Below are 16,274 nucleotides of genomic sequence, written 5' to 3' on the forward strand. Positions count from 1 at the left end.
CGGATACGAAAACACGGTGATACGGATGCGTTATGAAGAGTAGTGTGCACTCGTTGTAATGAACACAAAACATAAATTATACAAACGAAAACAGATAATAAAAATGCAAACAGGTGCGCGGATGTGCTCTACCCTGGGTATTTAAACCCGGGCATCTTCACGGATGCGTTGGCGAGTCGGTCAGGCTGGACACGGACCGAAAATGATGCTGATGACGGCGAAGACGACTCCAATGATGTTTCGTCGATGTTGTTTGGGCGCGCTCCATCAAGGCCCAATTGGGCCCCTTTTAAGGGGAAAGCCTATTGGGCTTCTCCTTAAAAGGGCTCTTTAGGGGGTGAAGAAGCCCAACATGGATTTCCTCCCCCTAAAGATGACAATTAAGCATAAGTAAAATAAAAACACGTGCGAGGGGGAGGTCAGTACTCACGCAGGAGGGGCCTCCCGATAATCCAAAGACGACGAAAGGAAAAAAGAACATAAAGACAAACGACACTAAGTGAGACGACTACGCTGCTTCTCAAACCTGATAGTGGAACTGTAGATTCTTCAAGTTGGCCCGGGCTCCGCAACGTGGATGGCGACGGGTCGGGGCGTGATCGGCTGGATGGTCTTGTGGCAAACCTTAAATGGGATCAGATCCTAAAAAAGTGTAGGTTATTAAATGTAAAGGGGCACAATCCTATATTTAAAAAACATATTTTAGAATTTAATTACTTATGAAAGTGAATAAAATTATTAAGCAATAAACTGTTATTTCCATCTAACCCTGACGGATAATATTTTGGCAAATTTGGTAGAAAACAAATGATTTTATTTATTGATGAGTAGTAATGCAATAAAATATATATATTTGTGTTGAAAATAATTCATTTACATCCATTAGATAGTCATTTGGCATATGTAATGAGGTATCCTCTTTGAAAATGCAAATGATTGCCTTTTATGACATCTGAGGACACACTGCATAAGTTTTGTTGATGATTTTTCCATTTTTGATTACTTGGTTTCTTCTGTCATCATGCACAATCTCTGTTAATACATAAACATAATCCAAATATAAGCTCTATCTAGGGAAACATATTTTATATATAATCTCATATTGTCTGGACTAAATGCATTGATTGTCTCATGTGTTTAACTCTTTTAATAATGGAATTGACAAAATACCTTTTGGGAGGAGATTTCTTTCAAGGGGATCTAGTTGAGCAAACCTAAAAGAAGCCTCACATAGACACAAATGAAGGTTTTCCATCTATCAAACTTACTTATGCTTGGGCATAAGGGTTTCCTGAACTCAATTAATCTGGCTAAATTTAGAGGAATAGGATAAATTATTAGAAAATATCTCTATTCCATGTTCCCTTGATTATTTATTTCCAATCTTAAAGATGTACCCAAGGTTATATTCCAATACATCCCTATATCTCCATTCATATATTTCTTCCTCCTAAAACACTAATTTCGGTCAACTAAAATGACCAGAATTTTAGGTATTCCCTTAATTTTGTTAGGTCTAGGTAACATCTTGTTGTTGGTTCAAAACATAGAATTGTTTACTAACCTGGCGTGTGTTGAACTTGGTAAAATAAAATTGTTGAATTTATAGGGGTAAAATTTATGAGATCAGAAAATAAGTGTGTGATCAGCCCCTGTACCCCCTCGTATCATAGGAGGGCAAGAACAGTTCTGTAAGAACAAAAAAGCCCTTTGAACTAGGATTTTAGACATAGTTTTAAGAGGGTCTAAAATCAGCTATTTCAGTAAGAAATTAGTAAGTAATTAGCCATTTTTTCTAAAGTGATGTATAGGAGTTGGAGTTACATGTAATAAGTTTAAATATATTATATTATAAAAGTTTAAATATAAATGAGAGAGCGAGGATTGGCTGTGAGGCTTTGCTGATTGAGAAATCCTAAGCTCAGTACTTGGAGGCTTCGCCGATTGAGAACTCCTCAGCTCAGTCCAAGGAGAATTCGCTGACTGAGAACACCTCATCAAAGGCAATGGAGGCTTCGCCGATTGAGAACACCTTAAAGGCTTCGCCAATTAAGAACACCTAGAGGCATCGCCGATTGAAATCAGCTCAGGCTTTAGAGGCTTCGCCAATTGAGAACACCTCGAGCTCATTTACTCGTGGTTAAGCAAACCTCTTATTTTTACAAGGGCAAGTTTCGTTATTAAGACCATTAATGTATTAGCCAAATATGCAGATTTGTACCAAGCATACCATGACCTCCCTGATCACAAAACTAGGTTAATTGGTATAATAAAGCTAAACTAAAAAATGTCAACGACAGTTTTAGTTATGATATCCTTGTATAATAATCTACAATGAGATATCCCTGTTCTCTACAATTTCCCCCTGTTTGAGCATATAATACTTGTAGGTGCTTTACAAGACATGCCTATGTTGGGGGCAGATATATCTCTCTTGAAAATATCACTCTATAAACTGAACTGAAAATATCATGGACAGTTTTAGTTGTGACACCTTTGTATCCCTCTGTTCTACGATATCCTCGTGTTCAAGCATAAAACCCTCGTAGGTGCATTACAAGACATGCCTATGCTGGGGGCCAACCTCTTTCAAAATATCAGTATAATAAAGCTAAACTAAAAATACATTCTACAGTTTTACTTACGATACCCTTGTGTAATACTCGACAATGAGATATCCCTGTGTTCCACAAACCCTCATGTTCAAGCATATAACCTTTTGCAGGCGCATTATTAGACATGCTTATGCTGGGCTATCTCTTTCTCTCTCTCTCTCTCTCTCTCTCTCTCTCTCTCTCTCTCTCTCTCCACCTCTCTGTCTCTTGCTCTCCTGTAAATATCAGTAAAAGAAAGCAAATCTAGAAAAATACAAGCATATGAAAGCTAACCTACAAATATCATCAATAGTTTTAGTTATGACAACTTCATATAGTAGTATAAAAGGAGATATCCATGTGTTCTACAATATCCCCATGTTTGCATTACAAAATCTTCGTTTGTCGGGCCACATAAGTCTCTCTCTACATCTCTCTCTCTCTCTTGTGAAAATATCAAGTGACTGGATCCTTGCGCCGATATTTATTGAGATTGAAAGATAAGGCTTCTCCACCGCTCGGCAAAACCCCTCGCCTCTCCTCTCCTCATGGCCGGCGCCATCGTCCCCGTCGCGCCGCCGCCGCCGCCGCCACCGCGGTCGCCCTTCCTCCCTCAGCGCCGCCGCCTCCCCCTTACCTGCGCCGCCGCAGACTCCCCGCCGTCGCTCGCAGACCAGCTCAAGCCCCTCTGTCGCACCATCCTCCGCGACCGCCCCAGCCCGCCCGACGACCCCTCCGCCGCGCCGCCCCCGCGCCCCCGATCCACCTGGGTCAACCCCTCCCGCCCCCGCCCCAGCGTCCTCTCCCCGCGCCGCCAGCCCCGCCGCCGCGCCGGCGCCGGCGTCAACTCCGAGCGGCTGGCCTTCGTCTCGCGCGCCCTCGACGGCGGCGCCGCCGCTTTCGCCGCCGCGGCGGCGGACCTATTCCCGACCGCGCCGAGCCTGGACGAGGCCCTGGCCATCCTCTCCGGGCTGCGCGCCTGGCAGAAGTCGCTCCTCTTCCTCGACTGGCTGCGCTCCCTCGGCGACGAGGCCTTCCCCATGGAGACCATCCTCTACAACGTGGCCATGAAGGCCCTCCGCGTGGCCGGCCAGCTCGACCTCGTCGACGGGCTCGCCGAGGAGATGCTCGCCGAGGGCCGCGCCCGCCCCGACAACATCACCTACTCCACCGTCATCACCTGCGCCAAGCGCCGCCGCCGCTACGCCCGCGCCATCGAGTGGTTCGAGCGCATGTACCGCGCCGGCGTCACCCCCGATGAGGTCACCTACTCGGCCGCCCTCGACGTGTACGCGCGGCTCGGCCGGGCCGACGAGGTGGTCGCGCTCTACGAGCGCGCCCGCGCCGCCGGCTGGGCCCCCGACGCCGTCGCCTTCTCCGTGCTGGCCCGCGTGTTCGGCGAGGCCGGCGACTACGACGGCATCCGCTACGTGATGGAGGAGATGAAGGCGGTCGGCGTGCGGCCTAACCTGGTGGTCTACAACACGCTGCTCGAGGCCCTCGGCCGCGCCGGCAAGCCCGGCCTGGCCCGCTCCCTCTTCGAGGAGATGACCGCCGCCGGGCTCGCCCCCAACGAGAAGACCCTCACCGCGCTCGCCAAGATCTACGGCAAGGCCCGCTGGAGCCGCGACGCGCTCCTGCTCTGGGACCAGATGAAGGCCAACGGCTGGCCCGTCGACCTCATCCTCTACAACACGCTGCTCAGCATGTGCGCCGACGTCGGTCTGGAGCCCGAGGCCGAGCGCCTCTTCGCCGACATGAAGGCCGCCAACGCGCCGCCCCCCGACGGGTTCAGCTACACCGCCATGGTCAACGTCTACGCCAGCGCCGGCCGGGCCGACCGGGCCCGGGAGGTCTTCCACGAGATGCTCGCCGCGGGGGTCCTGCCCAACGTCATGAGCTGCACCTGCCTGATTCAGTGCCTGGGCCGGGCCCGCCGGATCGACGAGGCCGTGGAGGCGTTCGACCTCGCCATGGCCAACGGGGTCCGCCCCGACGACCGGCTCAGCGGCTGCCTGCTCTCGGTCCTGGCCTTCTGCGCGCCGGCCCAGGCCCCGGCCGTGCTGGCCCGGCTCGACCGGGCCAACCCGGGTCTGGTCCGGCTCCTCCGGGTCCTCGGGGACGCCGCGGCCGGGCCGGCCGCCGTGGAGGCGGCGCTCCGGGAGGTGATGGAGAGCACCGCCGCCGACGCCCGGCGGCCCTTCTGCAACTGCTTGATCGACGTGTGCCAGAGCCAGGGGTTCCCGGCGGGCCGAACCGGGGAGATCTTCCTGCTGGGCAAGGTCTTCGGTCTGTACCCGGGCCTGGAAGAGAAGAAGCCCGAGGAATGGACCCTGAACGTGCGATCGCTGTCGGTCGGCGCCGCCAAAGAAGCGTTCCAGGACTGGGCCGGGCAGGTCCGGACCAGCCTCCTAGCCGGCGCGCCGCTGCCGGCCGCCTTCGCCGTGGAGACCGGCGCCGGCACCCACAAGTTCTCCCAGGGGCTGGCCGCCGCTTTCGCCGCCCACGTGGAGGCTCTCGGTGCGCCCTTCCGCTGGGCCCAGGAGGAGGACGGACGGCGCGGATGCTTCCTCGCCTCCAAGGACGATCTCCTCCGTTGGATACTCGCCACGTAAACGCCTTCCGCGTGGGAATTTTCTCTTTCCTATTTTTGTTTTTTGGTCAGTTTTTTTCCCTATCTTACTAGGATGAATTCTCCGGAGACGACCACCCTTCCTCCAGGGAGACGACGACGACGGTGACGTCATCGTGGTAGTTCCGGCGGTCGCCACGTGGAACAGCCAGCAGGTCGTGGAAGTCCATCGCTACAATAGGCATCAGAATTTTCCCCAAACTCTTTTTTAGAATCTCCCAAAAAAATAAACAGAACAGAAAGAAGAAATTTCCAAAGAAGGCTGACTGACCCTTGGAGTCGGCAGCACGTGCGATGAGCTCCCGCACGATGCTCTGGGTGGGGTCGTCGTCCCGGAACTTCTCCTCGAAGGTCTTCACATGCCAGACCACCTCCTCGTTGGACAAGTATTGGAAGAGACCGTCAGAAGAGAGAATCAAGAATTTATCGAGGAAGGTTATCTTGCGGTGGAAGACCGAAGGGGATGACGATAAGTAGGGCGCCCGGCCAATGTAATCGCTCCGGAAGGCGCTCAGCAGCTTGTCATTCCATTCTGGCTGCACCAGTAAGAGCAAAACGTTGTGGAAGAAGATATAAGACTTCTTGTTTATATAGAAGGATGACGGAATAGTCGTCATCATTCTCGTCACTCTCCCCATTTTAAAATTTTAAGATGACGAGAGTCGTCATCCGTCCGCAGAAACAAAGCTGTGGACGGTAGATGACGTAAGATGAAGTTCACAGATGAAGTAACGGAACGGGAAATTTGAAGATTTTCGTTCCGTTCCTGTTCCGTGATCCGACAACTAATAAAGGATGACGGTTTAAACGAATGACGAACAGTCCGCGGAAAATTACGATGATATGATGAATGCCGATGCGATTCTAATGAATGATGATGACGATATGAAAGAATGACGGATGAATGGATGATATTATTGAGGATGGCGATGTTAATGGATGACGATGATGATATGAATAAATGACGGATGATATTACTGAAGATGGCAATGATAATGGATGCCGATGACGATATGAATGAATGACGGATGATACTATTGAAGATGGTGATGTTAATGGATGCCGATGACGATATGAAAAATGACGGATGATAATATTGAAGATGGCGATGTTAATGGATGCCGATGACGATATGAATGAATGACGGATGATACTATTGAAGATGGCGATGTTAATGGATGCCGATGACGATATGAATGAATGGCGAATGATACTATTGAAGATGGCGATGTTAATGGATGCCGATGACGATATGAATGAATGACGGATGATGCTATTGAAGATGGCGATGTTAATGGATGCCGATGACGATATGAATGAATGGCGAATGATACTATTGAAGATGGCGATGTTAATGGATGCCGATGACGATATGAATGAATGGCGAATGATATTATTGAAGATGGGGATGTTAATGGATGTCCATGGTAATAATTATACCAAATGTATGAAGATGAGGGTATTAATGGAGGATGATGAATAGATTCGTCATCGTTTGTACTCACCCGCTTGAGATTCCCGGCGCCAAAGGCGCGCGTAAGCTTGAGCCGGCCCTTGACCTTGTCGTTCTCCACGCACCGTTGGTCTTCCGGGTGCTCCTCCTTTATTCTGCGCACCTCCTTCAGAACGAAGAACCTAGTCAAGCAACTGCACAGGCTGAAAAAAAAACTAAGTTAAAAGAGCAGTTACCGCTTCAGTGCTGGTGTTATGATCGGTGGTGACTTGCAGAGCCGTCATCTCCGCGTAAGAAGGCGTACGCCGACCAGCCGAGCCGCCTGCCTCGGCCGAATCGATGGCCTTCCCTGTGACTGTTCTGGGCATCCATTGTTGCCCAACGATGGCGCGGCTGTCTCCTAAATTCATGATGAACAGATCGTCGTCTTTGATCAAAGCAACCAGAAGACACGAACCGGACAGGACGATCTCTGGTTTGTGGGCAATCTCCCTTTCCATCGTCGCCAAGTATAAGCCTTCCGTGATCTCCAATGCCTTAGAAAATGCGCCAAGAACGAGATCGGGGTCCGAAGGAAGACGGGCCATCCACGGCTTCCCCTTCCTCTGGCTTGTTCCTTCCAATTTCTCCTTCCCCTTTCTGTGCCTTGAGGTTCTCTCCGTCTCTTTTCCCCGGTTCCACAGCCGATCTCTCAAGTTCCTCGTCAGAAACGCCAAAGACCTGGAAACGGAGTACGAGGAACGCTTCCGGGCGTCGACTTCGGCCGGCGGAACGACCGACGATTCTTGATCGGTCTCCTCGCAGAGTCTCTCAAGCTGGTTGAAGATTTCCTTGTAGAGATTCGCGACGAGGAACTCCGAGGCTTCGGAGCCGTTGAACCCGTCGTAGATGCCGACGAACAACCACCGCTGCTCCTCCGACACGACGACGTGGAGCTGGTCCTCGCCGGCCTTCCCCCTAGCCCACTGCAGAGGCGCCGCTTCCAGAGAGCGGGTTCTCTCCAGCGAGCCCCTGCGAATGAAACGAGAAGATCTACGAATCGCGGACGAGCTCTCCCCGAACTTCGCCTTGCCGTTCTTGCTCGATGAACCGCCTGTATCGGGATCGGCCGGAGAGGAGGAGACCTCGGTCTCGGCTGGGGACCATAGACGAAGAGGAAATGCGTAGAACGAGCTAGATCCTACGAAACCGGGGATGTTAGAGGCGGAAGCTGGAGCGGCGGCCTCGTCCCAGGGAGATAAGCCCATGGAAGGCATCGGCCTTGCGCAATTGCTTGAAACCGCCGCTCCGGAGATTGATCTGATCGGATTTCTTGGAGAAGAAGTCGATCTCTGCGCGAAAAACGAGAATCGACGGATGTAGCGGAAGCCATGGCCCTCCGTGGCGTCCAATCGTAGCCATGGCTCGTTGTAGAAGCGTCGCCCCTCCGTTCTTCCCGGCCGCTGATCCAAGCAGAAACCAGATGGACAGCCGTTCCCCATTCTTCTTCACTCCATCTCCTCTCTGCAACTTCTTCTCTTCTTTCCGCGAGCGCGCGGGAGGAAGAAGACGACCCCCGAATTTAAACGAAAGAAAGTTCGTTAGCGGCCGTTTCCAAAACCCGCGATTCATCTAGCGTATTCCGATGATGCCCCTAGGTTGAAACAAGAATTACGAAAACGCCACGCTTTTGGCGGGAAATTGCAGCTTCAGAATTCTCGCTCTGCAGTTGTCGATTGGCTTTGGGTGCGGGAGGTACCGGACCGGGCAGTTGGGGTTGAGCCGGTTCAGCCTGGACCAAACCGGGTGTTAATTATCATGAAAAATACTTTTTTAAAAAAAGGGAAAATTAACTCACTCGTAATTCAGAAGAAAATGGTGGAGGAAGACGGAGATCTCCAGCTTGGCCAGGTCGTTTCCCGGGCACAGCCTGACTCCCCCACCGAATGGCACGAACGATCCAGGCTTCGGGATCAACCCCTGAGACGCCCACTTCGTCAATCTCGACGGTTCAGAATGAATTTAATCGTAACCGCTACGGGCCTTCTTATCCGCGGCTTACCTCCCACCTCGAAGGGTCGAAAACCTTGGGCCGAGGATAGATTTCCTCGTCCATGTGGACGGTCCGGTACCACAGCTGGACTTTCCACCCCTTTGGAATCATGAAACCTTGCCCCACATCCAAACCCCAGGCGTCAGCGTTGACTAGTAGAAAAGTCAACGGTCTACGGAATCAAACTTCGGGGTGTCCTCACCGTTGACCTTCATGTCCGCCATGGCCTGCCGGAAACTCACGAACGATATGTTGACCACGCGCAAGGTCTCGTCGATAACCTTCCAGGTCAACGGTGGTTCAGTTAAAGAATACGAGGCTTGATCGTATCATGGAGAAGGATAAGGTCAAACCTTGGAAAGATAATCCATTTTTCGGTAATCTGCCAAGGTCAGCGAGGTCTGGCCCAGCGGCATGCTCCTTCTGATCTCCTGCTGTTCCTCCTGCATGGTCAATCAAGATGTTGAAAAGTCAGACAGGAGTCAACAGGAAGAGTTGACTCGTCTAAGACTGTACTCTGGCTTTCTGGAGGCACTCTGGGTGCTTATGGAGGAGGACAGTGGCCCACATGGCGATGTGGCCGGAGGACTCGTGACCAGCATTGAGGTACATGATCAGAACGTCGATGATCTCGTCGTCTTCCAGTTTCTTCCCGTCTTCGTCTTCCTCCTCAATTAGTGCTGACATCATGTCCTTTTTCCCCGGCGACAAGTCGCAGGCCACAGCCCTCTTCTCTCGGAGGAACTCCTGCAGAGTGCTGACCAGCTTCTTGCGAGCCTGAAACGAAAAGTAGCGCCCTTGCTATCAGCTATAGCTTTTGGTACAACGCAGCAAGAGGGGGAAGGCCACCTTGAGGGCTCGGTGGTAGGCGAAGCCGGGGATGTTGATGGCCATGGCTCGCATCCCGAGGTTGAGGTCTGAGTAGACCTTCTCGAGGGAGTCGATGACGGAGTCAACGGCCGAGGAGAGGAAGATGTGCATGATGATCCGGAAGGTGAACCGCCGGAGCTCGGTGAGGAATTCGATCTCGCCCATGGCCGCCCACCGGTCCAGGCTCCGGGCTGCTGCCTGATCGATGAACTTGAGATACGAGGACAGGGCCTCGGTGCCGTTGATGGGTGCGGCGGTGAGCCGCCGGAGCCGGCGGTGCCTCTCTGGGGAGATGGCCACAAAGGACTTGGGCCCAATGAGCTGCACCGTGGCGGTGGGCCAGCCTGGGACGAAGTTCTTATCGTCCATCAGCACTTCCCGGCACCCCTCCGGCGTCGTCACCAGCACCGTGGGGCTCCCAAACATGAAGCTCTTGTACATCCCCGTCCGCCCAAACCTGCCACCCATGAACGTTAATCTTCCCATGCCATCCCATGTACAAGTGTAAAGTGTTGCTCTTCTCCCTTTGTGGCAAATCATCAAGCACCATGGCCACAACATGAAGAGGCAGAGAAATTTAGAGAGAGATATAGGCGTTTAATCTTCCCATGCGATCCCATGCATATGTGCATAACGTGTTCTTCTTCTCCCATTGCGGCAAATCATCAAGCACCATTGCCGCAACATAGAGAGGGAGAGACAGACTGACCTAGAGAGAGAAAGTTAGAGAGAGACATGGGTGTTTAATCTTCCCATGCAACGCTATGCAAACGTACAACTTGCTCTTCTTCTCCCCCTCACGGCAAATCATCAATCACCATGACCGCAACACAAGAGAAAGAGACAGACTGACCTAGAGAGAGAAAGTTAGAGAGAGACATGGGTGTTTAATCTTCCCTTGCAATGCTATGCAAACGTACAACTTGTTCTTCTTCTCCCCCTCACGGCAAATCATCAATCACCATGACCGCAACACAAGAGAAAGTGACAGACTGACTTGGAGAGAGAAAGTTAGAGAGAGACATGGGTGTTTGATCTTCCCACGCAACCCCATGCATACGTATAGCGTCTTCTTCGTCTCCCATTGCAGCAAATCATCAAGCACCATGACCGCAACGTAGAGAGAGAGACATAGACAGACTGACCTAGTGAGAGAAAGTTAGAGAGAGACATGGGTCTTTAATCTTCCCATGCATTCGTATGACGTCTTCTGCCTCTCCCCTAGCGGCAAATCATCAATCACCATGGCCACAGCATAGAGATAGAGACAGACAGACAGAAAAACCTAGAGAGAGAAAGTTAGAGAGAGACATGGGCGTTTAATCTTCCCATGCACACGAACGGCGTCTTCTTCCTCTCCCCTTGAGGCAAATCATCAAGCACCATGGCCCATTAGAGAGAGACATGGGTGTTTAATCTTCCCATTGCCGCAACATAGACAGATACAGACAGACAGACTGACCTAGAGAGAGAAAGTTAGAGAGAGACATGGGCGTTTAAGCTTCCCATGCACACGAACGGCGTCTTCTTCCTCTCCCCCTTGAGGCAAATCATCAAGCACCATGGCCCATTAGAGAGAGACATGGGTGTTTAATCTTCCCATTGCCGCAACATAGAGAGAGAGAGACAGACAAACAGACCCTGAGAGAGAAAGTTAGAGAGAGACATGCACCTGTGCACGTATTGGCCGATGAAGGAATCGGGGCGGCCAGACTTGAAAGCGATGAGGAAGGATATCATGTTGCCAAGGAAAGGCCAGCCCATGTCGCCGGGGGGAAGGCCCCGGCGGACCTCCTTGTCCAGCCCCCGCTCGTAGTACCAGGCATGAAGACGACCCACTAGCCCGAGCCCCGACAGCGCCGCCAGCGCCGCGGCCATGAGCGCCGCCGCGGCTAGCACCGCCGCCCCGTCCATTGCTCTTCTCTCCCCAACGTTGTCTTGGCCGCTTCGCCTGCTCCCAGACTTAAACGAAGAGTGTAGAAGGGCGTGTCGTCCCCTCGTGAGCACAACAGTACGTTGAAAGAGATGTTTCTATCTTTTCAGATGAACCTTTCCTTGGCCGTCTACAGTCCAAACTGGGAAATTTGGGGTGTTTAAGTAGAACAATCTTTGAAAAGAACGCTTAAAAGGGGTGTTATGAAGGACAGAGAGATAAAACTTAAATGCATTTCCCTCTTTGAACAGGCGTTTGTATTGACTAATTGCCCCATTTGATCTTATCCATGAATATTTGTGCCTCAACTTTCTAAAATTTTTATTTGGCATTCTTTTGAAAAAATTCAAAATCTGGCTGAAAATACACTTTGGCTCCAAACTGACCGATTGGGTTCAGTAAAACCCATTTTTCGTGTTGTATATTGTTCATAGGGGACAAAAGTTATTGGTTTGTGTGTCATCTAGTTGATCATCGACACATTCATCTATCATCCATCCATCCATCATGATTAAAAGTATGCAAGCAAAGCAGTTGATAGTCTTAAATAGTCTTGGGTGAATATAAAAGTTTTAATCTTCATGTCATCTTATATAAGTTCCTCCACTTCAGAATACATGTCATTCTCACCGGCCTAACAGTTCAAGGTTATCATAAGTGATATTGTTTTGCAGCTAACCTACTTCTATGTGTCATTATTGTATACTTTCTGTCTGGAAACTATGGAAAGCTAAGAAGCTATAGAGTAGGTGTATTTAACAATTTTATCTCAAATCCTAAATACCAGGCAGGGATTCCGTAGATATAGTTTAACTCAATCTAACCTTATCGGAGGTATTAGGGCACGAGCTATATAATATGTTGGTGTTTTTATAATTTTCATACTATTTCTTGACCTGTTATGGGAATACTCCTAATGCAGATCTCAAAGTCAAATTATGTATTAATAAAGTGTTGGTATCACTAAAGAGGCATGATACATGACATTTGAAAATACCAAAAAAATTTTAATTGAGAAGTCTTGTAGATCTTGGCCACCGATGCTTTCACTTATCAGTTCAACTTATAATCTACCTCCTTCATCCACTTGTTTGATAAATGCACATAGTTGTGCATTTATGTCATGTTTAGAATCATTCAGTTCATTAAAAATAGGATTAATTCATATTACCGTCTATTTACCTCATTTTCATATAACTCATACATGAACTTATTATTTGTAATTTCATAATTTAATGCTGCATAATTATGCAGGAGACTGGCTCAAAGGAGTGATTAGAATGTTTCTGACATTTTTTCATTGCGATATTCATTTTTAATAATTATTAACTACAATTTCAGATAATAAAGACATAGGGAAATTGAACCAAAAAGGTTGAAATAAGCTAACCCCCTTCCTGCCCCGTCAGTGCCCCGTCGGCATCCGCGTAGGCAGTCCACGTCACCTCCGACTTCTTTGATTCATCAGTCGACGGGTCCCGTGGCTGCGTTAGCCGCCGCAGACCAATTAGAGGCATGGAAAAATATAAGAAAAAATATTTAGATAGAAAGAGTCTGATATCGTTGTCTGATCATCCTTAAGAAGATCGGACAGCTAAGATCATGTCCTCTTAAAAAACCCGAAATGACACGGGATTTGGGCCAGGTTGGCTTGAAGCCCAATCTCTCTTTTTTACTTGGTTTTGTTTAAGATTGCAGCCCGTTGGGCTGCGATCAATAGGTTATAAACACCCGGCCCGCCGCATTTAGGAAGATAAGACTTCTTATCCCATATCGATAATATTAAAAGATGAAACACTATATAAATTTTGGCATTTCTAAACTACTGAATTCGAATGGCATACCTCTCATGCACGTGGACTTGACTTCTTTGTGGACATGTATGGGCCTTTGTGCTCCATGCGGTCGGTTTGGGCTGGCCTGACGGGTGCGCCGTCCCTTGCTGACGGGCTCGAGTGCCCTATGCGCTTGCCTGTTGTGGTTGTCTTGGGCACTGGTGCGCCTGGTCGGCTCCTTAGCTGGCCCACTAATAACCCCTTTTTATTTTTATTTATTTATTTATCATTCTTCTTTCTTTATCCCTTCAATAGTTCTTTCTTTTACTTTGACTTCTTCTCTGCCAAAAAAAATATAAACTGAAATACTAGATAGAGCATTAAACATTACACTATCTTAAACATATTTTTACTAAGAAATATTTAGAATTTTAGAACATGCATGAAAATGACATAAAAATGCATTATTTTATAACTTTCTCTATTTAGTGCATTTGATGCAAAATCTTGTAAAATTGGACAAAATACATATGAAATTATCCCAAATGACTTTTACATATGTATAATTACATGGCACATTTTGGGTTGATCAACCATGCACACATCTGCATGGGGCTTGATCCATTTTAGGAGATTTATATTTGTTATCATACCATATGGAAAAAAAATACACACATGAAAATATTTGAATTTTAGGACATGGAACTCAATGTTTTTTCCAAGAAAGTGAATTGAGACTGATGGACTCAAGTGGAGAGGGTTGGGCTCTTGAAGTGTGGTCAAGTTTGAAAATCCGTCCATCTTCGTCTTTTTTAGACACATGTCTTCATCTACTCTATCACGTACACCATCATTGACTATGCTGCTTGTTAGCATGTATTTGCATCCACCTCCGTTAATATCGGAGACTGCCAAATATGCATAACTCACCTCACTCTGCCAATGGCTGGCTGATATTAATGATAACATCAGATGTATAGTGATAACTATGGATGATTATGCCTTATCTAATTATTATCATTATTTATAAATTTATATTATAATTATTTATTATTGAAAACAGACAAACTATAAATTACCTAATAAATCCTAATTTATTGAAAGTATCAATTTTTAGATTAACCCTAATTAATTCCCTTGAATTATTACTATCATCTTAGACTTCTATTGAAATGCATGAATAAGTAAATAAATATTAAATTCTAGATGGAAATGAGAGATAATGAGAAGCTAAATCTATGAAATCGGACAAAATTAGGAGGAGCAGAAAAGGCCCAACTCAACCCTCTTTAGAGACCAAGTAAAACGGAGGCCTGATTTGTGGAACAAACTCATTAAATTTGAACTTTTGTTGGATGATAAACCAAAACATTGATCAAGGCTCAAGTTCAACATATAACAGACTTATGAATCTCTCGAATTAGATCATGTGGCTGAAATTATTTGGTCACCTCTAGTTAAACATCTACTCCACTCTCTTTGTATCCAATAGTAAAATTATGTCTCAATATGTTTTCAGTGGCCTTATGATAATTAAAATTTTAGGGTTTACTTCATCAATCATATCTTTTAGACCAATCAATAAAATTATAAACTTTTACTCAAGTAAATTTAGCTAGTATGAGTATGGAGCCTCTCCACATGGAACGATGATTAATTGATTTAATATTCTTAATATATTGATTAGGGTGAGGAGATGAGAGACTAATAAAATATGGAGTCAAGGGATGAGAAAATGGGAGGCAAGATGATGTTGGATGTCGTCGATGGCGTCGTCCGATGGGCAGATCACTAAGTGATTGTAACTACGTGGAAACAAATGACCTAGGTAGAGTGTACGTGCATGGCCGACGAGTTGGAATTCACCGAGTTCTGAGCTCCAGAGCGGGCGACTGATGACGATGACTGTGACCTTCTGACCCTCATCGGAGCGATGACGGTGACTACGACATCGAACGGTACAATTTTGTAGGGGATCGCATGTAACGGACAGGCTCGGCCCATACCTAGGAAAACGCTCAAATCGTAGTTTTCTCAAGACTTTCTCTCACCGATTCTAACCTGAGCGCAGTGGAGTGCAGTAAAAAATATACTGAAAGAAGCAATATAACTGACGAGCACGGAGAACGACGTATCTCATCGGTGGCTGTGCTCGTCGTCAAATTCTTCAGCGATGCAACAGTTGGCGCGGGTTGATGGGCGGTGGTGATTCGAGAAAGAATCCAACGCAGCTCAACTAGCGGTTGGAGCAAGAGCAAAGTGATGAATATCGGAGGCCTAGAGGATGAAGAGTAATCGGAAGAGGCGCACAGTCGCACGTTGTGTTTCCAGGGAGGTCGAGTCGGGACAACGCACGAGCACGAATTCAGTCTCTTGACCGAGCAAGCGGAGGATATGTGTTGAATGGTCGACAGGCACAGATCAACCGCGCGACTCCTGAAGGAGTGACCGTGATTGCATGGGCTGGTGACGTTGCGTGAGGTGGAGTCACTACAACATTGAGTGGAGCTCTCTACAAGCTATCAGCGTTCGCTGGTGCAAGCTAGTGTTCGTGCGCAACAGCGACTAAACAGACTGCAGACACACTGGCAATGCTTGTTGTTGGTTGAGGCACGCGGACAGAAAACTCCAGGCAGTCTCACACGGTACTCCAGATGACGCACCAAGGCTACCGCTGGTGTAATCTAGGCAGTCAAATGCCTGGTACGGGGGCTGCAGTCAACGCGATAACGAGTTGGATCTACCTGTACGATGACCGTCAATGCCACGTTGGCTACTTGGGATGATAGGGAAGTCAACAAATCACAATTGTCAGCCAAAGCATAGAACGGTCGTAGCGCGACCGATGGTCGGAGATTATCTAGAATGGCCCTTCGACTATTACAATCTCCCAAGTCAAGTGCGGTCGACGTATGGTGCACGACTGGGGCAACCGAATGGTCAAGTGCACCGTTCGCCATGTAGCACTCTCCTGGCGGGGTCACT

The 16,274-nt window shown here is 48.3% G+C and overlaps 3 protein-coding genes across 3 annotated transcripts; 1 reads left to right on the forward strand and 2 right to left on the reverse strand.

Moving 5' to 3' along the window:
• The first annotated feature begins 3,087 nt into the window (after positions 1-3,087).
• Positions 3,088-5,297, forward strand: LOC144708866 (pentatricopeptide (PPR) repeat-containing protein). Its single transcript, XM_078582313.1, has one exon. It carries the CDS (start codon positions 3,143-3,145, stop codon positions 5,207-5,209), a length of 2,067 nt encoding a protein of 688 aa, XP_078438439.1. The 5' UTR covers positions 3,088-3,142; the 3' UTR covers positions 5,210-5,297.
• On the reverse strand, positions 5,277-8,204 carry LOC144708297 (putative protein phosphatase 2C 26). Its single transcript, XM_078581544.1, has 3 exons — positions 6,916-8,204; positions 6,732-6,845; positions 5,277-5,762 (listed from the first exon to the last, which is right to left on the reverse strand). The coding sequence occupies exons 1-3, from the start codon at positions 8,158-8,160 to the stop codon at positions 5,277-5,279; spliced, it is 1,845 nt and encodes a 614-aa protein (XP_078437670.1). The 5' UTR covers positions 8,161-8,204.
• A 35-nt stretch (positions 8,205-8,239) lies between these two features.
• LOC144708867 (ent-kaurenoic acid oxidase-like) lies at positions 8,240-11,652 on the reverse strand. Its single transcript, XM_078582314.1, has 8 exons — positions 11,254-11,652; positions 9,561-10,038; positions 9,228-9,488; positions 9,065-9,154; positions 8,914-8,992; positions 8,721-8,827; positions 8,517-8,638; positions 8,240-8,450 (listed from the first exon to the last, which is right to left on the reverse strand). The coding sequence occupies exons 1-8, from the start codon at positions 11,493-11,495 to the stop codon at positions 8,330-8,332; spliced, it is 1,500 nt and encodes a 499-aa protein (XP_078438440.1). The 5' UTR covers positions 11,496-11,652; the 3' UTR covers positions 8,240-8,329.
• Between the last annotated feature and the right edge of the window lie 4,622 nt (positions 11,653-16,274).

The sequence above is a fragment of the Wolffia australiana genome, chromosome 10 (genome assembly GCF_029677425.1).
Source record: "Wolffia australiana isolate 7733 chromosome 10, ASM2967742v1".
NCBI lineage: Eukaryota > Viridiplantae > Streptophyta > Magnoliopsida > Alismatales > Araceae > Wolffia > Wolffia australiana.

What these genes read in the sequence shown, in the direction of transcription:
- LOC144708866 (XM_078582313.1), top strand. Translation starts at nt 3,143, where the DNA reads ATGGCCGGCGCCATCGTCCCCGTCGCGCCGCCGCCGCCGCCGCCACCG.
- LOC144708297 (XM_078581544.1), bottom strand. Translation starts at nt 8,160, where the DNA reads ATGGGGAACGGCTGTCCATCTGGTTTCTGCTTGGATCAGCGGCCGGGA. An exon ending in ATAACACCAGCACTGAAGCG is followed by an intron (nt 6,846 to 6,915) that starts GTAACTGCTCTT and finishes TTCGTTCTGAAG; the next exon opens with GAGGTGCGCAGAATAAAGGA. An exon ending in GCGCCGGGAATCTCAAGCGG is followed by an intron (nt 5,763 to 6,731) that starts GTGAGTACAAAC and finishes TTACTGGTGCAG; the next exon opens with CCAGAATGGAATGACAAGCT.
- LOC144708867 (XM_078582314.1), bottom strand. Translation starts at nt 11,495, where the DNA reads ATGGACGGGGCGGCGGTGCTAGCCGCGGCGGCGCTCATGGCCGCGGCG. An exon ending in AGTGCCTCCAGAAAGCCAGA is followed by an intron (nt 9,155 to 9,227) that starts GTACAGTCTTAG and finishes TTGACCATGCAG; the next exon opens with GAGGAACAGCAGGAGATCAG. An exon ending in CATTTTCTTCTGAATTACGA is followed by an intron (nt 8,451 to 8,516) that starts GTGAGTTAATTT and finishes GGTTTGGTCCAG; the next exon opens with GCTGAACCGGCTCAACCCCA.